This window comes from Myodes glareolus, chromosome 2 (genome assembly GCF_982192425.1).
Source record: "Myodes glareolus chromosome 2, mMyoGla1.1, whole genome shotgun sequence".
Taxonomy (NCBI): domain Eukaryota; kingdom Metazoa; phylum Chordata; class Mammalia; order Rodentia; family Cricetidae; genus Myodes; species Myodes glareolus.
The window spans coordinates 50,947,866-50,971,192 of record NC_142027.1 but is presented as its reverse complement, the minus strand read 5'-3'; the positions used below and the strand labels follow the sequence as shown (position 1 = coordinate 50,971,192).

Below are 23,327 nucleotides of genomic sequence, written 5' to 3'. Positions count from 1 at the left end.
GACATATATGCACGCAAAACACAAATGCACATGAAACAATAATAAATTATTTTTTTTAAAAAAGGAATTTAGAAATAAAGGGGGGAAATGTGTGTGTAGTGGATGCTCGCTGCTGACCGTGTGTGGAGGGACAGCAGAACCGGCTCTACTAGTGCGTAAAATGTAGCATCGTGGGTCCAATCACTGGGTTCAATCTTTATTTTTACAAAATATCCAGATGATTTACAGATTTAAAGTCTGAAGTGCACAGGTTTAAAGGATTAAAGGTCTTCACTGACTCAGGTTAGGTTTTTAAGCTAATTATACACAGTTTTAGGAATTTTTGTATAAATTCTTATAGAATGAACTTAAAGATCAGAATAACATCTCGGGGATTTTAGAGACTTTTCTAGAGATTCCTTACCCAGACATCAGAACATTCCAGAACGGAGAAACAAGCATAAAAACCCATGTCCAGGTTAACCAGAGTTTGGGTTGGCATAGCTAGGAATATGATAGTTCTTCACATTTTCACCTGGAGGTTTCTCAATGTGCTCTTGCCACATTTTGATAAGCTTACATAAGTTGACTAGATCATTGAAGATGCAATAGCTATTTGAGAATAATATCAAGCAGCAAGGAATGCCAGCAAATACTCAAGTAGCATAGTCCCTTGGGCTGCCTAATTCAAAGGCCAAGGTCTGTGTAACCAAATGACTCTTTAGTACTGACCCACATTCTGAGAAAAGCAATGGTAGCTGACTTCCTCATTGTGCAGCCAGCATGAAGTGATTGAACACAGACCCACATGATGTAGCGTCATTATCCCGATCAATTACGATGCACCGTCCACAGACATGCACGCCATACCTCCATACAGCGGGCGGCTCAGCAGGCCTGTTTGCAGTGGCATTGCCACAGAGAGGCAGGCAGGACTGCTGTAATATTACCAGGAGATGGGAATTTTTAGCTCCCTGTATTCTCATGAAACCACTGCAGTGTACATAGTCTACAAATAATCCACTCTTGAGGATACTTGTGCAGCGCACAACCGTACCTTAACCAAGAGAAAGGACGTTTAAAGAAGCCAGAAAGAAAAATTATTCCCAGCCATCTTAAATCCCTCTGTTTCTACCACGGACTCTATCATGTTGGTTTCTTTTCTGTTCTTCATTCTGTTGAGAAGGTCAGAATTAATATAATACCATAAGAAGGCGAGCTCACAGAATTTAAATTCAACATGAGGAAGGCCTTATGAGGCACATGATCTGGTATTTAACCAGAATCAAGAATGTCAGGGTCATTTCAGACTCAAAGAATCCGGAGGTGTGTCTTTTCACTTTACGAAAGTTACATTTGTCTCTCTTTAAAAATATGTTTCTAGTCAGGCAGTGGTAGCGCCTTTAATCCCAGCACTCGGGACGCAGAGGCAGGTGGATCTCTGTGAGTTTGAGGCCAGCCTGGTCTACAAGAGCTAGTTCCAGGACAGGCTCCAAAGCTACAGAGAAACCCTGTCTTTAAACAAACAAACAAACAAACAAACAAACTCTAATAAGTTTATTTTATTTATTTAATTTTTTTTCAGGTATGGAAGTAAAACCTAGGTTAGGTCAGTGGTCTACCACTGAGCGCCATACCTCGAACCAACAGGATTGCTTAATTAATAAAGGGATGGATGGATTGTAAAGGAATGAAGCATAGGGCCGAGAAGTATAGGATAGAAAATACAAATGTATTCTGGTTTGCTAATGACTTTCTAACCACAGTGAACTAGTACAAGAGACTGCTCTGGAAAACACACAATGAAGGTTCAAAAATGTCCCCCCCCCCCAGCAAGACTAAGATTTTTAAAGTCTCTTGGTCTCTCCCTCACTTCCTCCTTTATTTATTTATTTATTTATTTATTTAGAGTGCTCTGCCTGCATGTATACCTGCATGCCAGAAGAGGGCATCAGATCCCCATTATAGATGGTTGTGAGCCACCATGGGGTTGCTGAGAATTAAACTCAGGATCTCTGGAAGAGCATCCAGTGAGTGCTCTTAAACACTGACTCCACCTCCCTCACTTCCTCCTTTGATTCCAGGAATCTAACCCAGGGACTTTCTTATGCTAAGTAACGCTCTCCCGCTGTGCTATATCCCCCCCCCTCCCCTCACCCAGCCTGCTCTGTGCTCTTTGTGTCTCCAGCCGTGGAGGAGTGGACTGCCCTGAGTCCTGCAGCGTAGCTTCCCCTCATCTACAGTTCTGATCCTTCAGGCCCACAGGGGATGCAGCACTACAGCTGATCTCCAGGGAGACAACTGGCACCCTTCTTACCCATGGGAGGACCTGCTGTCATTGCTCTGACAGCTCCAAGAAGGTGTCTGGTAAACAGGTCCCAAACTTCTTACAGTTTGACGTTTGAAGAGCTAAGGAAAATCAGAAATGTAGAATAATTCATGCAGGCGGTTGTCCTACAGTACTGAACTGAGAGGGCATGTGATGTAAGTGTGATGTAAGATTAATTAGATTGAAAGGACATTGGGATAGACTGTAGGTGCTCGGGGATGTAGACCTAGGATGCAACTTCAGCTGTAAACAGATACTGAGTCATAATCTGACAACACCGGTGTGTCTTAGGTCAGTCAGTGGCACGCAGTTAAACAGGGGCTAATGAAAATGAAGTTAATGGCAAATAAATATTTATGCTTTTTGTCTTTTACTTGTTAGGAAAAGGTATACGGCAAAAGGAATGAAATAGTTTAACTTTTCCTTACGAACTAAAATAACGATGTATCCTATGTGGAGCAGAAATCGCAGAGGAGAAGCAGGCAGATCTGCAGCGGGTCTGTTTGTTTAGTTAGCTCCTAGTGCTGTGCAGTTGTAGCCCCTAGTGGGAGTAGGAAGGGGCCTCTGGGATTTTGTGCTGTGCATTTGGAAGATGGCATAACTTAACCCGTTGTTAGATACACTAGTTCTTGGGTATGGTGTTGATCATTGACCATCCTTTCTTACTTTGATATTTTATTAAGTTCCTCTTTGAAAATGTTTCTCACCTGTGTATACTCATTTTCTTATTAGCTAGTCTAACTGATGGTATTATTTTAAAAGTAAAAAAATTATTTTCTAAAATTTGTAACTAAAATTAAAGTCTATATGTTTTCTTTAAACAACTGCGATTTTAATAATCCTAAATACACATAGAATAGAGGAGATGTAAATACTGGATATTTGATTTAGAAAGAGAAACAGGAAAAAGATGAAGCAGGAGAATTTAAAAAGTGCTTAGAATTCAAATTATGTCTTTCTTTTTGCTCTAAAACATTTAAGAATAAAAACATTTGCATCTTGAATACTGTATTCAGATGATAACCACCATGGAAGAGGCTTGAAAGCAGCTTCTGGGTCGCAGTCCAGTGTATTTGACTGTCCCAGGAGCCACGAGGCTCAGCTCTGTCCTGCCTGACTTGTGGTTGTGCTCAGACTTCTCACAGCTAAGTTCTTCTACTTAAAAGTGGGGCTGAGACTTAGCGCAGCTCTGGTGCGTTTGCACACATAGGAGTAGCTAATGCTGTGCTATATATTTTGTCAAAAGAGGCCCCACGGGATTAATTAGTGTGTTTGTGATGTACTTTGGCGAGTTTGGGAAAAAGCTGCCCTACAGTCACGTTGTGTGCCAGGGCAAGCACAGCCCAGGTTCATTCAAACCTATGAAGTCTATGCTATGTTTTACTCGATGACCTAAAAACAGAATGAAGTTGCCTTTCAGTTTCATAGTTTTTAAGAAACTTAATTCTAAACTGGGTGCTGGTGGCGCACGCCTTTAATCCCAGCACTTGGGAGGCAGAGACAGGTGGCTCTCAGTGAGTTCAAGGCCAGCCTGGCCTACAAAGAGAGTTCCAGAACAACCAGGGCTGTTACACAGAGAAACCCTGTCTTGAAAAACCAAAATAAGAAAAAAGGGAAAAAAAAAGAAAGTTAATCCTATTTGAAAATTACTATATCTATGTATACACACACATGCACAGAGCACTATTTTATAAATTGAGGTATCTTCTAGTATTTTTACATTTAACAGGAGTTAATATTTCTTGCAATAGGAGGAGGGGGCTGTTTAACTTAAATGAACATTTTAGTAAAACTGTCAAGAAATGTTGGGTACAGTGTTGTAAATTGTGTGTGTTTGGTATGTGAATATGTGTGTGGGTGCACACACCTCTGTATACAGGTGTGAAGGCCACGGGTTGATGTTGGGTGACTTCCTTAGCTGCTTTCTATGTTAGTATATGTTTTTAGATTTAAACTACATTTTTGGAGATTTATTTATTATTATTTTTTAAATGATGGTTTGGGTTTTTTGTTTGGTTGGTTGGTTTGGGGTTTTTGTTTGTTTGTTTGTTTTTGTTGTTTTTCGAGACAGGGTTTTGCTGTAGCTTTGGAGGCTGTCCTGAAACTAGCTCTTGTAGACCAGGCTGGCCTCGAACTCACAGAGATCCGCCTGTCTCTGCCTCCCAAGTGCTGGGATTAAAGGTGTGTGCCACCACCGCCCTGCTAAATGATGGTTCTTTATGCATGTAAAATTATATAAATGAAAATGGCTAGGATAGCATAAAATAAGGTCTCTTAGTGTGCCAACATATGGTACTGATGGCTGCACAAGGTGAATATACTTAATGCCACTAGACTTTTCTTTCCTCTCTTTTTAAAATTATTTTTACATACCAACCACAGTTCTCCCTCCCCCCTTACTTATTATTTTTATAGATGAGAGTGTTTTGCCTGCATGCATGTCTGTGTACCATGTTTATGCAGTGCCCAAGGAGGCCAGAAGAGGGCATCAGACACCTGGAACTGGAGTTGTAGAGGGTTGTTTGTGCCACCATGAGGGTACTGGGAATTAAGCCCTGGTTCCCTAGAAAACCAGCCAGTGTTCTTAATTGCTGAGCCACCTTTTTAGCCCAGATTTAAGTTTTAAAATTTCATTTATTTTGTACATGCATACATGTACATTTATGGACACGTGTGCCGTAGTGTGTGTAGTCCGAGGATAACTTACGTGAGTCTCTTCTATTTTGGTGGGACTTAGAAATCAAACTTAGATCACTAGACTCGGTGCTTTACCCCCTGAGCCATCTTGCTGGCCCTCTACCTTATGTTTTGAGCCAGGATCTCTCTCTCTCTCTCTGGATCTGGAGCTCACTGTTTTTGTTAGAGCACCCCAGGACGCCCCAGGACCTGCAGTTCTCTTCCCTCTCAACCTAAGGTTGGGGTTACATGTGTGTGCTGTTGTGCCTGGCTGCTTATACCCGGATGTGGGTGATCTGAAGGCCTCAACACACGTCCCCTCTGAGACATCTCCCCAGCCTCGTTACAACATGCCCATGCTTCTCTGGGGTTACAAAATAGCAGAGAAAATACTTAAGGGCTAAAGTAAAGAATGAAAGCATCACTAGAGTTGTAGGCATGTGGGCTAATGCCACAGCAGCCCTCAGCCACCATAGTGCTGATCTAATGCCTTGGCAGCTCTGAGTCACCGGAGTGCTGATCTAACGCCTCGGCAGCCCTGAGCGGTGTGCTGATGTAATGGTGACTCGGGCTAGGAGATGATGCCTTGATCTTCCACGGGTGAGGACTGAGGATGCTTTAGAAGGCCATGACACCGAAAGAGTTGTCTCTTCTGTGAAACGTTGGCAAGGAAGGAAATCTACGTCTTCAAACTGAAAACAAAGAAACTTGTCTTGCTAAGCCTGGGCTTAGGTGGAGGTGGGAGTGAGTTTCGCCTAAGAGTTTGGGAATTGAGTGTAATACTCTACGAGTGAGCAGAAGGAAAATTGATAAATGACATACTGGGCTTCCAAAACTTATACAGCTATGGGGTAGTAGAGGAGATTGTAGCTCGGTGGGGAGAAATAGATAAAAACATAAATGGGTAATATATCTTCAAGCACTAGTCATATCGATGAGGAACTTTGTAGACTGGATGGAAATATTTAAGTCTAACTATGACAGAAAGGAAAAAAAATGGACTTAGATGTTTAGAATCTCAGATTTGGAAGAACAGAAATTTATAAAAGAAACTGAAATCTAGCTAATGAAACAAAACAAAAAATAACAAAACAAAAGAAACTGTAGTGTTCACAAAGGGCAAGGCAGGAAGCTGGTTAAGGGCGAGCAGCACACTGTTTTTGGTTAGGGAAGACTGGAGAGCAGCTAGGGAACTTGAAGATGGGGTTGTGAAGGCCATTGAAGAGTACAGTCTGGGGCTGGGAGACGGCTCCACACTGAGTGTGGACTGCTCTTTAGAGGCTCTTATGTTCAGTTCCCAGCATCTTTGCAGTTCCTAACCACCTGTAACTCCAGCTTCAGGAAATCCATTGGTACCCACACTTATGTATGCATACTCCTCTTCCAATAATTAAAAATAAGTGGCTATTTTAATATTAATCCCTTTAATTCCAGTACTCAAGAGGCAGAGGCAGGCAGGTCTCTGTGAGTTTGAGGCCAGCCTGGTTTACAGAGCGAGTTCCAGGACTACCAGGGCTGGGTAGAAACTGTGTCTTACCCTCTCCCCTGCAAATTTAGTGGCAGAAAGCTGACTGGCACACTGGCTTTTAGATTTTGGGTCTGATCTTCCTGTGTCAAATTTGACGTGTAGTTTTACAAAGAGATAAAGGACTGGGCGAGGATAAGTTCATAACTTATTAAAACCTTATTTCTCTAAGGATGCCTACATTACCATTAAAAATATCTTTTGGGGGCTTTGAAAGGAAAAAAAATCATTTGTCACCAATGGAGTGTCACTGCATTTCAACCACACTCCAGAGCAGACCCTGTGCCCAGGCGGAGTCGGCCCCACAACTGTTGTGGGGTACCCACCAGAGAAGACTACTCAGACAGGGTTTTAAGGCAATAGAAAGTCTTTAGTAGCAAGCTGTCGGCTACACTGGGTTATGGGGATCCCAGTGTGTCTCGAGCCTTCCTTAGGGTGTCGGGGATCCCAGCGTGTCTCCGAGCCTTCCTTAGGGTGTCGGGGATCCCAGCGTGTCTCCGAGCCTTCCTTAGGGTGTCGGGGATCCCAGCGTGTCTCCGAGCCTTCCTTAGAGAATCAGTGTTTTATCTCAGGTTGAGGAAGTTCCTTTGTGTTGACACCTTGGGTGGGTTGGCTTGCTGTAAGGACAAGTTGGCACTGAACTGTGTCACACATTAGCTCCGCATCAAGTGAAAGCTATGATTTTTTTCTTCTTTTTAGCTGATTAATACCGTGGATCACATTGATAAACTTTTGCCTATTAAGGCAGTCATGGGTCCCTGGGTCATGCTGTGTTACTCATTTTTTTTCATATTGCCGAAGGGTATTTGTTCACACTTTAAGGGTTTTTGCATCTGTACTCCTGAGGCTATTTTTCTATCATTTTTTGTCTTTGTAATATTTCTTATCAGTTTTGATATTAGAGTAATACTTGCTTCACACAAGGAATTGAGATTTGCTCTTTTCTAATTTAATATTTGGAAAGGATTGTGCAGAACTGGAACTGAGTTTTTAAACATTCACGATTTCTCCAGTGAAGCCATCTAGGCCTGGAGATTTCTGTTTTGGGAAATTTGAAATTATATATTCAATTTCCTTGTAGGTTGTGGGCCAACTTAAATGAGCTATTTCATAATGACTGAGCTGTAGTAGTTGGTTTATTTTGAGGAACCAGGGAGTTCCTCCAAGGTGATATATTTATGTGTTATAGGGGTATGTAGATTTCCCCTTATTTCCTTTGGGCTCTGTGGTGTCTACAGTGTTATCCTCTTTTTAATAATTAATAATTCATATATTCTCTCTCTTTGCTTTTCTTCATCGGTCTTGATAGGAGTCTGCCCATTGAGTTGGGTGTATTAAAAGAATGATCTCCTTCTCACTTAGATGGCTTATTGCTTTTTTTGTGTGTGTGTTTCAATAAAATATTATTCTTTTCTTTACTATATTTTTTTAATTTAAAAAATGTATTTTTCCTCTTCTGAGTTCTTTTTTTGTTTGTTTGTTTGTTTTTTTAAATATTTCTTATAGTTTATTTTACTTTATTTTATGTGCATTGGTATGAAGGTGTCAGATCCCCTGGAACTGGATCTTCAGACAGTTGTGAGCTGCCATGTGAGTGCTGGGAATTGAACCCAGGTCCTCTGGAAGAGCAGTCAGTGCTCTTAAACGCTGAGTCATCTCTCCAGCCCCCTCTTCTGAGTTCTTGAGCATGGCTTTTAAATTATTCTATACCCTTGTTTTTCCCCCTTTCTTCCTAACCTCTGTTATGTAGTCTGATTATACTAATACATAGGATATAGTTAGACTTAAAATAGACATTTTATTGTCTGTTGCTCATGTTTCATATTATATTTGCTTCTCTACCCTCCAGTTTTTGTTTGTCAAATATTTTAGGCTATTATTTTAAAAACTATTTTAGTTTGTACATTTGTGTGCATGAGCGTGTGTGTGTGTGTGTGTGTGTTAACTTGTATGTGGAGGCCAGAGGACAATCTGTGGGAGTCTGTTTTCTCTTTCCACCTTTTGGGTCCTGGATATTGAGCTCCGGTCATCAGGCTGAGAGACAAGTACCTTTACCCCTGTCTAGTATTCTGTCGCTCAACACCATGACCAAAAACGGATTTGGGACAAAAGGCTTTATTTGACTTCTACTTCCAGGTAACAGTTCATCATTGAGGTCAGGAACTCAAGCAGGCGCTCAAAGCAGAAACCATGAAAAGCAGTTTGTTGCCCTGCTCGCTGGCTCAGGCTCAGCTAGCTTTCTTAGAACCACGGGGCCACCTGACTGGGAGCAGCGCTGCCCACAGTGGATTGGGCTCTCCTGCATCAGTTCATAATCAAGCTAACCCTTCACAGACGTGCCCACAGGCCAATTTAATCTAGGCAATACCTCAACTTTCATCTCAGGCTTTCATCTTAGGCGGCTCTAAGCTGCCAAGTTGAAGCTAGGAAAAACCCTAAATTCATCAAGCATGGTTTGCGTTAGTTCTTTGAACAGTAGGCCGATCATTTCTTTGATGTCCTAAACTCTTAAATCCAATGCCCGGAACCATCATAGATTGTTTTTATTGCCTGCTGACTTTCTCTTTCCTGCTGCTCCTCCTGTTTTATAATCTTTATTGCCAGTTGGATAATTCTGATAGTGTTAGTGATACTGGAGATAAGAGGGTTATCTCCAGTGGGGCTCAGTTCTTGAGTCCTGCTACAAAGAATTCACCAGAGATGGTTAGATAGTAGCAAGCAAAGAAAGAGAATTTAAAGAAAGATGAGCTTCCGAAGGAGAAGGCAGGCTAGAGCTACGCTTTTCTGTGTATAATTTGTCTGCTGCGTGTAGTCCTACATAGAATTTCATGTGGTGTGTGTTATATTGTATTGTATATGTATGTGTGTACATGTATATATGTATATACACCCACCATTTGGGGTGAGATTTAGTAGCAGTGCGAGCCCTGGATTGTCTTTGGAGACTCTGGAGGCCTCTGCACTGCGCTTGTGTTGGTGGCGTGAACCACTTCGGGTCTGCCTCAGCTGCGGAGTCCAGCATTCCTCTTTGCCAGAGCGCTCTTTCCACGTCAGTTTTGTAAGGCTGTGCAGGAGGCCTTCTGGGTTTTGCTCTCTGCCCTATTCACCTGCCTCATAAGCATTCTGAATTCTGACTGCAGTCTCCCTGCCCCAACGCCTTGTCATTGTTGTTGTGTTTGTTTAGTTAAGAACTCAGCGTAAATCTGGGTTTGTCCCGTGGTGTGTGGGAACGAGCAGTTCTGCGATATCTATCAGCGATTTTCTTTTCTTTTTAAGGCTGACTTTCTAGGAGTCGCCCTATCTATTGGTCAGTGCTTACTAAATGGTGAGCTCAAATGCAAAGGTCCAGAAAGGCTTTTCCTTCTACTGACAGACCTGTGTGTAATTAGGTAATGTGGCCAAAGTTCAAGCTCGTCTCAATTGTCCCAGTTTCTATGGCTTCTCATATCTCTCACGTCACTAGGCGGGAATGTGTGGGCGGCTCAGGCCGTCTCTGGTGTCTGCTCACAGATCTGCGGTGTTTGGTCAGGACAGTATCAAGCCCACATGGCCTCATTTCCTTCTCGATCTCTCCGCCAAGGCCTTTGCTAATCTCCACGTGGCTCATTCCAGTTGGGACCATACCCTCAGTCTGCCCAGATGACTTTAGGGTTTTCCCTTTTACTTAAAACACAGCTTTTCTGCTTTCTCCATGTCAGCCCCGCCTCCTCTGTCCTGCATTCACAGAACTGTCACACCGACGGCTTTGGAAATGTTTGTGCCCCTTTCATATTAGGACATAACGTTGACAGAAAGTAAGCGATTTTTAAGTTTCGCTTTGAATGTGTTTTCTAAGCTATTTCAAGTGGAAGTAAACAGAAATCTAATCTTTTTTTCATTTCAGATCTCGAGTTCCACCTATAAGGACAGGAATGAGGAGTACAAACAGCAGTTCACACACCTGCCCGACTCCGAGAAACTGATAGCAGGTACTCAGAGCCCCCCAGACACGGAAAAGCGCAACAAACGACAATACGGGGAGACAGTTAGGGCTTCGTGCAGGAGGGACTGCCTTAAGGAAATGATGTCCCACCATTACTTACAGTTTTGTAAGGAAAGCCGCATCCTGTTTGACAGACAAGCTTAAGCCAAGTCTAGGTAGGGGAACAGTGACTTCTGACCTCTGAGATACTATGTTCGAAGAAGTGTGCCCTTATGGTTTCTCCTGGTACTTCCATATATGACTTTGTAAGGAAGATTAGATTTGATACTCATCATATAGTAACTCTGCTGAGAAAACTATACTCTTCAACAAGTGTACTGACAGAGCGATTTAATAAGAATATTCTAGGAATCCACTTAGAAATAAGCTATTATTCATGTTATGGTTCATGTTGAGTTTGTGTGTAGTAGGCTTCGGGGTAGCAAATCTAGTCATTACCATTACAGAAATGCTTTATTGTGTGTATTTGTGTATGTACATACAAATATGTAAGTACACTGGCATATAGCTGTACATGTGTGTGGAAGCCAGGGGCCAATGTTGAATGTCTTCAAATCAATTCACCCTGTGTTTTGAGACTGGGTCTGTTATTGAACCTGAAGCTCACCAGTTGATTACATTCCTTCTGTCTTCTTCCCCGTTGCTGAGATCCCAAGTACATCACCATACTCAACTTCAAATCTTACAAATTGAACTTAACTTTATTATTTTTGTGTGTATAGGCATTTGCCTGCATGTGTATCTTGTGCTCTGTGTGTGTGTGTGTGTGTGTGCCTTCTGAGGACAAAAGAGGGCATTGTATCCCTTAGAACTGGAGTTACAGGTGTGAGTCACCATGTAGGTGCTAGGGATCAAACCTGGGTCCTCAGGAAGAGTATCCAGTGCTCTTAACCCCAGAGCCATTGCTACAGGCCCCACATCCAGATTCGTATGACTTCTGGGGAATGAAATCAGGTCTGATGTACCTAGGTTGGTCTCAGACTCAGTAGGTATCTGAGCATGATTTTGAATGCCACACCTTCCAAGTGCTGTGATCACAGACAATTGTCACCACACCCAGCAGAAGAAATATATTCTTATGATAAAAAATTTAAATATGAAATTGATGGGAAAGTGGTGGTAGGGTATGAAAGGGTTTAGAGGGAACAGAGAGATAGTTAGCTCTTCATTATAATGGAATGTTAATTGTTAATTGTTAAAGACAATTATAACTCTTTTGCTGTGTTTCCAATGTTACTTGCTAGCCTCCCACTTAAAACCAAATGCTTTTCATAGAAATAGTTCTAAAATGTATCCTTTTCACTCTGACCTTGCTTTATTTTGTTGAGGCATAGTGTTGCTATGTACTCCTAGTTGGCTTGGAATGGCTGGCCTTAAACTTGGAGCTATCCTCCTGCCTCTGCCTTCCAAGTACTAGGATTATAGGTGTGTTACCACCATGCATGGTGATTTGTACTTTTTTGAAAGATATTAATTTCATTATGTAGTGAAAAATACTCATTGTCAAGCTGGAAAGCCACCTAGGAAAATGCAGAGAAAGAGTGACCTTTCTATCTGTATAATTTGTCTACTAGTGTTTTGTCTTTTATACATTTTTTTCAGTTTGTGTGTTTATTTTTAACACACATTTTTTTCTGACTGGTACAATAAACATGTTTACTGTAGATATTTCAGAAACTGATACAAAGGGGAGAGTGGCTGACCCGGGAACTTTTGTGGGGTTAGGATGGTTCTCTATGGAGTTTGGGTGGTGGTTACTTGAGTGTTCATGGGTCACATGGCATCAGGGTGGTGGTTACATGAATTTCCTGGGCCACATCTTTGTTGAGGAACTTGGTTGCTTAACATTTTTAATAATAATCAATGAATCAGGAACATGCCAGGATAGAATGCTAATCATGACGATGTAACTGTGTCTTAAATGAGTGCAATGATTCCATCAAGAGTGGGTTGGCATATGTAATTGCTTGTTGTGTGATGTTTTACTCTTTTAGCTTTTTGGGGGGCCTACAACCCAGCTCCCAAAGAAATCACATGGAGGCTTATTCTTAGTTATAAACATCTGGCCTTAGCTTGGCTTGTTTCTTGCCAGCTTTTCTTAACTTGTAGTATCCCCTCTGCCTTTTGCCTCTGAGTTTTTCCCATTTTCTTACTTCTGTAAATCTCACTCTTACTCCATGGATTGTGTAGCTGAACCTCCTTGTTTCTCCTTCTATGTATACTTTGCCTGCTAGCCCCACCTACCCTTGCTCGTGCCTCCCTATTGGCCATTCAGGTCTTCACAGAATTAAACAAAAGCAGCAGAAACAAAACAACACACCTTAAAATAATATTCCCCAACAGTTGCCCTTTGATAGGTCAGGAAATTGGATCCACGAAGTCTACTTTCAAAGTCCATGGCTACTCAATCCTTGCATAAAATAGTACAGCGTTTCCATGAAACCCAAGCACATTCCTTTGCGTGTTAAATCACCTCTGGATAGCTACTAGTGCCTCACACAATGTAAATAATATGTAAATGGTGTTGTGTGTAGTTTTTAGGGAATAGTAGCCTGAAAAATTTTATACGTGTTTAGTACAGGTGTAGTTCTTTTTAAGGTAAGAAACATTTAAACTTCCCTTTGTGATTTAATCTGAGGAGTTAGAACCCATGGCTTTGGAGGCGTGACTCCAGCTGTCGACTCCCTATCTCTGTCTGCTGAGACTCTAGCAGCAAGGAATGTGTCTAGAATCCATGTCTGGGTTTCCTAAGCACCACTCTTCCTGAAGAAACTGCTGGAGCAGTGTGGTGGTTTGAATAAGTATGGTCCCCATAGACTTAAGTGTTTGAATACTTGGCCCATAGGTACTGACACTATTAGGAGGTGAGCCTTGTTAGAGTAGGTGTGGTCTTGTTGGAGGAAGTGTGTTGGGGGTGGGCTTTGAGGTTTCACATGCTCAAGCTCCACCCAGTACACGGACTCCTGCTGTCTTCTCATCCAGATGTAGGACCCTTAGCTCCTTCTCCAGCCCCGTGTCAGTCTGCGTGCTGCCATGCGTCTCTCCATGATGATAATGTAACCTCTGAAACTGTACGCCAGCCCCAATTAAGTGGTTTCCTTTAGGAGAGTTGCCATGGTCATAGTGTCTCTTCACAGCAATAGAAACCCTGAGACAAACAGTAACGACTCAAGACCAGTGAGGATGAAGCGTGTTATTGTTACAGTACCAACAGTGGGTTAAGAAAATGAAAACAGGCAACAACTTGAAACATTTGCTAATGTTCAAAGTTAGAATATCTTCAGCAATAAAATAACAATGATTTGGGCTAAAACCCTGAAGAATCAAATAAATATCCATGAGTCCATATTGCTATGAATAAATGCTTGAATAATTAAACAGTTATGGAGGAGCAACAATCTTCCAGAATCCCAAGCATATTTAGATAATTTCTATGCTCGCTAAAAATTTAAGTTTCAGAAGTTTAGGGGCTGGAGGGATGGCTCTGTTGGTGAAGTGTTTGCTGAATAAGTGTAAGGACCTGAGTCTGAAACCTAGAACCCGTATAAAAGCCATATGTGGTGATTGCTCTCTCTTCTGTGGCCCCAGCAAGGGGGGGGCAGGGACAGGCAAAGCAGTGAAGCTCATGGCCAGTTTTCCTAGATCAATCGATGAACCCCAGGTTCAATGAGAGACCCTATCTCAAAAAGTGAAACAGCTCAGCATTTAAGAGCTCTGGCTGCTCTTTCAGAGGACCCAGGGTTCAACTCTCAGTACCCACAGAGCTGCTCACAACTGTAACTCCAGCTCCAGGGGATCTGACCCCCTCCTACAGACATGCATGCAGGTAAAACACCAATGGACATACAGTAAAAATAAAGAAAATACAGGGGCTGAAACTTAGTCGTTTGGGTTTGGTAAAAGTCATTAGTGACTGAAGGAAGAGGCGGCAGCAGCAGTGGCAGCAGCTATGATCTAGGGAGCCGAGTCGTATCTAAAGTTACGGTCTACTCAGCTCTTACTCTCCATTCTTATGCCAGAAGAGAGTTTTTGGAAATATTTTAACTGACCCCTGAGTATTGATAAAACTAACTTAGCCAACATTATTCCCTGCCTAGCATCTAATACTGATGGGTAAAGTACTAGCATCACCGATGAGAACATTCCAGATGCGTACATGCTAATCAACCAACATTTGGTGTTGGACCCTGGTAACCCTATTTTAAGGGCTTATGACCCCCTTTGATAGATGTAGTCCTTGTTTAGATTGTTAGTCTATTTATCTTAAGCATAAGTGCAAGATTACAGCTCTTCTAGCTATCCTGTAGAAGAATTTTCCCATCCAAGTACTAACTGGGTCCAGCCCTGCTTAGCTGTGCAATCAAGTGCATTTGTGGTGGCATGGCCATAAATGTTGTTGAAAATTTCCAAATGTCTGCATTAACATGATATTTTTTTTTACTCCTCATATTCATTTGAGTCTTCTCTTTTTTTTTCTCTACTAATCTTGAGCTAAGAAATCTTTATTAAAATCTATAACTACATTTGAGCCAGTAATTCAACCTGTAGGAAAATGATACTATGGGGCATATCAATACCCTCAATGCTTCCAGCTCACCATGACTATAGCTAGAGTGGGGCGGGGCTAGGGCATGGGAAAGGGAACCTTGGGCAACGGGATTAATACTGATAGTTGCCAGATGTTGTAGTGCACACCTTTAATCCTGGCACTTAGGAGGCAGAGGCTGGTGGATTTCTGTGAGTTTGAAGACAGCCTGGGATACACAGACCAAAAAAGAAAATAAAAAGAAAAAAGGAATTGAGCATGTATTGGAATTTATAGAAATCTATGTTTTATGTGTATGTGTGTTTTATCTGCATGCATGTCACCATGTGTGTGCTTAGTAACAGCAGAGGTCAGAAAATGGTTTCAAATCTGTTTAGTGTCATACTCTTTTGTTTTTTGGGAGTCCCACCACCCGGCTCCCAAATAAATCACTTACTCTTATGTAACATGAGGGGCTGGCTTGTTGGGGTGTCTGTCTCACCCGGTACCCCACAGCCGGCAACTCCCAAGGAAAATCACATACAAGACTCCATAAGATTATAAACTGATTGGCCCATTAGCTCAGGCTTCTTGTTAACTCTTATAACTTATGTTACCCCATTATCCTTATATACGTTAGCCACACGGCTCAGTACCTTTTCCAGCGGGACAGCTTACATCTTTCCTCTCCGGTGGTCTGGGCAGAACTGCGGAGGGAGCTTCCTGCTTCCCAGAATTCTCCTGTTCTCTTCATATTTTAAAAGTTGTTTTACACTGATGACAACTTATGCTGGAGAGGCTGTGGGGAAAAGGGAACATTTCTACATTGTTGGTGGGAATGCAAGCTGGTACAATCCCTTTGGATGTCAGTGTGGTGATTTCTCAGAAAATTAGGAAACAACCTTCCTCAAGATCCAGTAATACCACTTTTGGGTATATATCCAAAGAATGCTCAATCATGCCACAAGGACATGTGCTCAACTATGTTCATAGCAGCTTTGTTTGTCATAGCCAGAACCTAGAAACAACCTAATGACCCTCGATTGAAGAATGGATAAGAAAAATGTGGTGCATTTACACAGTGGAGTACTACACAGCAGAAAAAAAATAACGACATCTTGAATTTTGCAGGAAAATGGATGGAGCTAGAAAACATTATTTTGAGTGAGGTAACCCAGACACAGAAAGACAATTATCACATGTACTCACTCATAAGTGGGTTTAAACATAAAACAACGAAAGCCAGCCTACAAACTACAATCCCAGAGAACTTAGACAACAATGTGGACTAAGAAAGACTTACATAGATGTAATCTATATGGGAAGTAGAAAGTATAAAAAGACAAGATCTCCTGAGTAAATTGGGAGCATGGGGACCTTGGGGGTAAGGTTAAAGTGGGGAGGGGAAAGGTAAGGAGGGGAGCAGAGAAAAATGTAGAGCTCAATAAATATCAATTAAAAAATTTTTAAAAAAAGTTGCTTTAGCTTTGGAATGATCTGGGTCTGAGTGTCAGGATAAGGCTAGGCTGGTGTGAGGAAGACTGCACATGGGAAGAATATGAGCTATGTAGTCTATGGCTGAGAATGCAGGACGAGACTGAACAGTTGGAGTGGTTTCCCTCTGGAGGCATCCACCTTGTTTACCCAAGAGCAATCTTGTGTGTGGGAAAGTGGAAAGAGGCATGCTGAATGACCTGTCTCACAGGCCACCCACTATCCAGTGACAAAACACCAAGGTAATCAACTTGGAAGAGAAAAGAAGAACTAACTTTGACTCCTGGTTTCGGATGTTCCCATCCGTGGTCCATATTGTCATTGCTTTGGGGCTTGTGTTGAAGCAGTTAATTATTGCAGGGTCTGTGTAGTGGGGTAGTGGATGAAGCCGCCACATCACAGTGACCCAGTTTCCTCCCAATAGACCCCCCCTGCCAGTTCACGGGTTCTGTCATCTCTAAGTAGTGCTGCAGGCTGGGAACTGAGCCTTGAACATACGGCCTTTGGATGACACCTCCTCCCATTCTTGCTTGTTGAAAGGAGATGTTTACTCTGTGACACAAACACACCAGAGGCTGCACTATTTTTGTGTGCTCCCACCATTTCTGTTTCTCTTATATTGAAGCTGGGGGACTGGTGCTGCCAGTGTTTGGAGAGGAGGTGAGTGTGGCTTAGGTCTGCCTAGGAGTCTGTCAGTTACTGCGTGCCTGTCCCTGTTCCAAACTCACCTCTGTGCACAGGTAGGGAATGAGAAATCCCTCTGCTGCAGCCTTCTCTTGTCCATTTTGGAGCCCAGGCGCCATTCATTTATTTTATATGAAGGTTTATTCCTTGGCATCTGCTTCCTGTCTTCTTAAACAGTATATAATCTCTGAGTCCACTAATGTACCTCCCTACCCCACCCTCAGCACTCCCTTAAATTTAATTGATTAAATGTCGTCTTTGTCATCTCAAAAGATGTTTGTAGAAGGGGAAGGAAATAAACATACGTCTAGCTAGTATCCCTTCCAACTTACACCACTTATATGCATTGCTTTTTTTAAGTAATGGCATGCATACTTTTACTCTTTAAAAGACTTGTTTGGGAGACTCTTCTTTTTTGGTGATGTTATTGCTCAAAATTTATCTTGAGTTCTCTGATTATCTAGGTGAACAGGACTGAGGTATAAACAGGATAATGTTGTATTGAAGACATATAATTCAGTACAAAATCTGTTGCCAATTCAGAATACCTCTCCACAAAGGCAGAAGAATACATTTTAAAAAAGCAATTTGTTATTGATTAAACATAAACTAAAATGTGAGCCAGCCATGGTGATACATGTCTGCAAGTCTAGCATTTGGAGGCAGAAGACACCAAGTGTCAGGCTAGCCTATGACACACAATGAGTGCACCACCAACTTGAGCTATATAGTCCCTGTCTGAAAACAACAATGGTAGCAAAGCAAAGCCTACAAATAAGAACAAAACTCACAGACACTGATAGTCAGGCAGACACAGTTGGCTGGAAATTGCTTCCAAAGTTTAGATATAGCTGGGTGCTGAAGATGCCTTCAGTGGGTAGAGTGTGCACCTCAGGTTCCTTCCTCAGTACCAGATAAACTGGGTGTGGCCATACAGGTCAGAGATTTCAGCAGAAGGGGTGGAGGCAGGGGGATTAGGGTTCAAGGTCATCATTAGCTTCAGAGTGAGTGTGAGGTCAGCCTGGCTGAGCTGTGTGAGAACCTGCATGAAATGAAGGAAGAAAGGGAAGGAGGAAGCGAGGGAAGGAGGGAGGGAGGAAAGGAGAGAGAAAAAAGAAGAAAGAATGACCAGTCCCGAAATAAACCAAGTTGACATCACCATGTGTCACATTTAATTTGTCTCAACTTTACCTAGTAATTAGGGAAACCAGCAGGGACAGCTAGTGGGTAAGATCCACTGGAAGGGTAGACACATCTTCTGACCGGTGGTTTTGTGACAGGAAGCCAGTGAAGTTAGGCTCTCGGCTTCCTGGATGGCTCCTGGGTCCTGGAATAAACTTCTTCCCTGGGCTGTGCAGCTGGCAAGAAGCCTGTTTAGCTTTTTGGAAAAATTTAAATCCCCTTCAAGGATCAGGAAAAGAACTGACAAGTCATAAGAAGAAAATACTCTGAGAAAAACCAAAGGAAAGTCCATCTCCCTGTCAGCCCAGAGAGAAGCAGATTATTTTCTTTTTCTCTTTTTCAATTTATATTTACTCTTCAGTTGTTGCAAGTAAAAAGCCAACAAAATAAAAAAGGAGAGGGTTTTTTCCTTGTAATTTAAATACCAAATCTAAAAGCAATCTTTAAAATGTTGTTTTAAGGAATCTTTTTTTTTTATACGTCTGGTAAGGTTTAGTGACCATCGTGGCAAAATGAAATATTTGGAACCCTCTATTTCCTGGCATTGTAGGATTTTTTTTGTTTGTTTGTTTTATTTTTATAACCTGGGTATTGTGGTACACTCCACAAGTCTGAGCACTTGGAAGGCAAAGGAAGGCGAATCTCTTGTGAGTTCCAGGCCAGCTTGGTTTACACAGTGAGTTCCAGGCCAGCCAGAGCTACATAGTGAGATCCTGTCTCTAAAACAAACAAGAAAAAGCAAAGGAAGTGTTAGGAATATTTTCTAACACGAGCTCCCTGCTGACATGCCGAATTAAGAAATATCCAGGTTTAATGGAAGTTCTGCGCTCTCAGGTGGCCTGGAGGGGGAACCGGGAAGCCTTGGGAATGTGTTCCTCTTTCGGAGAGCACTGGGGGAGTGGTCCTGACCCATCCCCAGAGAGGGGTCAGGACCTGGTCTGCTGGGATTTGGAGTCCAGACCAGGTCTGGGGCTGGGATAGATGCGAGGGGCTGGGGCCTATGCTCCCAACTTGACAGGAAGAACAAAAGAAAAAGAAAAGGCACATTATCCTAATTGCTGCCTCTCAGATGGACAGTGTGCCTAAGTTCTATGTAGTAGGACAGAGAATACATTTAACCGACCTAAGGAGCTCGGTTAATTTCTTCATCATTACTAACAGCTTTCTAGCAAACCATTATAAAGTTACAAAGTCCCCAACAACCATCTTTGATAAGCATTATTTTCTTATTCCCTCCTAGGTGAATCCGACTGTTAACATAACTGACCAGGTAGACCGTTTCTTCCCGAAATGATGATTACTTTTATAGTAGATACTCATTTAAAAGAAGCTAAGTTGGGAGTACAAAAAAATGTTTAATTTTTGCTTTTTAAAAGAAAATGCTTTATCTCTTGTGTGTGATATAATGTAATGCCTTTGCTATACTTTATGTTTATTTATTTTCTTTGGCACAATTTGAAGCAATTTTACTGTGGTCTCCATTTATCATGATAGCACATGCATCAGGGAAGCCACATTTAAAAGTTACTGAAAAGTCTGTCAACGCATACCAAATATTCTTCCGTTAAAATATTTCAGGTATGTAGCTTTCAACATACTTAGTATAAAATAGTGCAGGGTGATCTGCAGCACAAAGCCAGCACCACCTGACAGTTGTGAGGTAATCCCGTTGACCTTGCTCCAGGCCTATCAGAGCTGTGGGGCAGGGTTGACACACTGTGTTAATCAGTCAACCAGGTATTTCTGAAGTTCGAGAAGCACTGGATGATAAAAAATGTCTCTGTGGTTAAGATAACGATGTTGTGGAACCTGAAGACAACCTTCAACCCAGTCTAACTGGGCTACACCTGCTACTGAGTGAGCAACCCAATCTGCTTAGTGATTCACTGGGAGTTTTTGTTTGGTGTTGACTACCTTGCTCAGTTTTTAGTTTTCGGTGTTTGTTTAGAATTTTAACACAACTAAGGTTAAATAGTTTAAGACTAGTTTGAGGCTTATTCAACTTTCTTGTTGAAGTTTGAATTTTGTTTGAAGCAGAATCTTGTGATATAACCCTGGCTGTCCTGTAACTCCTTATGTTAGGCTGGCCTCGAACTCACAGAGATCCACCTGCCTCTGCCTCCTGAGTGCTAGGATTAAAAGTGTGCACCACTATGCCTGACAACTTTCATTTTAAAATAAAAAATTACCTTTGCAGTTTTAAAATGTAGCAGTTATCATAATCACCTTACAGAAACTCTTCGAATCTTGCGTTGTCAGTAGTTTGTCCCTATGGTTCAAATGAGTCACCGAGCAGTATCTAAACTGTAGAGGCATAATGTTTATGCTTGTTGGTTTTTGCCAACTCAGCATAAACTGAGTCACCTGGAGAGGGGCCCTAGTCTCTGTCACACTGGCCTGTAAATGTCTGTGGGCATTTTCTTGATTCATGATTGAGGTGACAGGGCTTAACTCCCTGTGAGCAGTGCTAACTCTGGGCAGGTGGTTCTGGGTGAGAGAAGAAAGCAAACTGAACAAGCCATGGGGAGTGAGCCGGTGAAGAGTGCTCTTGCTTGGTTTCTGCTCCAGGTCCTGCGGTGATGATAGCCGGTGGCAGGGAAGTGCAGCCAAACTAGCCCCTCCTCTTCTCCCAAGTTTCTTGGCACTAGAGTGAAAGCAAACTAGTCCTTGTTTCCTCTTCAGTTGCTAAGACAAAATATCCTGATGAAAGCAACTAAAGAAGAAGGATTGGTTTGAGTTCACAGGTCCAGGTTGTCATCCATCATGATGAGGGAGCTGTTTACATCGCATCGGTAGTCAGAACCAAGAGTGATGAATGCATACCTGCCTTTGCTCAGTACTCACTCTCGCTCTTACACTGGCTAGGACTAAAACCCAGGGAACAGTGTCACCCACACGGTCTAGTGTAAGAGTCGGCACTTCCCAATGGATACCCACGCCCGACCCAGGCTGCACGCTTCCTGAACTCGGGCCCATGAGAAGGGACGATTATCCTGAGGGTTGAAAAAAGAGACACACACACAAAAGAAACCTGTGCTCATTCACAAGAGTAAATGGCCACTTTATTAATCTCAAGTCAGGTATTTATACCAGTGGGCTAGAAGGACCGAAAATGCAAGGCCTCCTCCCATCCAGGAGCAGGAGGGAAGATTAAAGCTTCCCGGCCCCTCGGGCAGGGTCAGCTAGGGGAGGCAGGCTATCGGCCCATTGCTAAGACTTTGAATACAAGTGGAATCACCATAACAAAGAGAACCAGGTTCTAGCTAGGTTATCCCCTCAAGCCAGAGCTAGTGCAGAGTCTCCAGGAAGCCGGAGGTCACACGGCCCTGCGAATCGCCAGGAGAGAAGGGAAGAAACTTTGGTAGCTACAGTCTAGTCTTCCCACTTTAATTATTAATGTAAGCAAGATATTTCTCTAAAACATGCCCACAGGCCAATCCAGTCTAGACAGTCTCTCATTGAGACTCTTAGGTAATTCTAGAGAGTAAGTTGTCAATTAAAACTGTAACAATGAGGGGCCTGCTTGTTGGGGTTTTTGTCCCACCTGGTACCCCACAGCCGACAAGCACCAAAGAAAATCACACAGAGATCTCCATAAGTTATAAAACTGATTGGCCCATTAGCTCAGGCTTCTTATTAGCTCTGGTAGCTTATATTAACCCATTGTTCTTATCTATGCTAGCCACATGGCTCAGTACCTTTCTCAGCTGGGCAGGTTACACCTTGCCTCTTGGTGGTTTCAGCTGGACTGCAAGGAATGGGCTTCCTCCTTCCTGGCATTCTCCTGTTCTCATTGCCCCACCTCTACATCCTGTCTGGTTGACTCACCTATAATTCCTGCCTAGCCAATCAGCGTTAATTCAAAATAAACAGATTGACAGAATACAGACAATTCTTCCACACCACTTCCCCTCTTTTTTTTTAAACAAAGGAAAATACCCATCGTCCATTTTTTTTTTTTTTTTTTTGTGAATGTGGGTATAGTATTCCAGGTTACTTCCTGCTGGTTGGGGGTGTTGATAATCTTATGGTGACCTCAAGAAAATTTAGAGTTATAATCAAGTCCTGACTGGAGTATCCTGTGAGTCTTGATCATCTCAGGCAGCAGTCTTGAATCTGTTCTGGATGTAGAACTTAGGCCATCTGTTCCTACCAAAGATTTCTCAGGTGGTCTTCCTCGATCAAACTGGATTTTTCTTATCTCAGAATGAATCCACAGCCTCTCATTTTCTGTGGAAATAAAAACAAATCCTCTTCTTCAAAGTAACATACCTTTTGACTTCAATTTTGAAGTCAAAGTATTTCCAAAATACCTATCTTGGATTAATTCAGCAACATTTATAAACAAATATCTTTTGGCAGCTGTTGCTTCTTCTTCAGCATTCAAACAATTCAAAGAGAGCATAATAACGTATAGTATCAAGATTCTCTGTGTATTTTCCATATTTATGTGGCTTTACTTTAGCCTTTATTTCTTTTATTTTTTACTTTTACTTTTAGAGACAAGTCCTCTGCATATCTTTGTCCTGGAATAACTCTGTAGACCAGGCTGTCCTTGAACTCACAGAGATCCCTCTGTCTCTGCCTCCCAAGTGCTGGTATTAAAGGTGTCTACCACCACACCTTGAATTCACAGAGGTCTGTCTGCCTCTGCTTCCCAAACTTTGGGATTAAAGGCATGTGCTACCACACCTTGAAGTCACAGAGGTGTTGACCTACCTCTGCCCAGGTATTGGAATTAATGGTGTGTATCACCACGCCCAACTACTCTCTTTCTTTCTTTTTTAAGAACTTTAACCTTTTTTTCTTTTAAGCCTGCCTATATTTTTAATACACTGTAAACCATTGTATTATTAACTTGTTTGGTAGGCAATAACATGTTTTCTTCCTCCTTCTCCTTGTTCTTCCATCTTAATGGAAGACTTGATTTTATAAGAGTTTAGTGTTGATG

At 42.2% G+C, this 23,327-nt stretch overlaps 1 protein-coding gene across 4 annotated transcripts in view; it reads left to right on the top strand.

Moving 5' to 3' along the window:
- The window catches only part of Gramd1c (GRAM domain containing 1C), a 96,229-nt gene that overhangs the window by 6,325 nt on the left and 66,577 nt on the right, over positions 1–23,327 (top strand). For all 4 annotated transcript variants that reach the window (XM_048422416.3, XM_048422418.3, XM_048422417.3 and 1 more), the window contains one exon: positions 10,393–10,477. In XM_048422416.3, the coding sequence (XP_048278373.3) occupies positions 10,393–10,477 (85 nt within the window). The remainder of the gene's footprint in view (positions 1–10,392; positions 10,478–23,327) is intronic.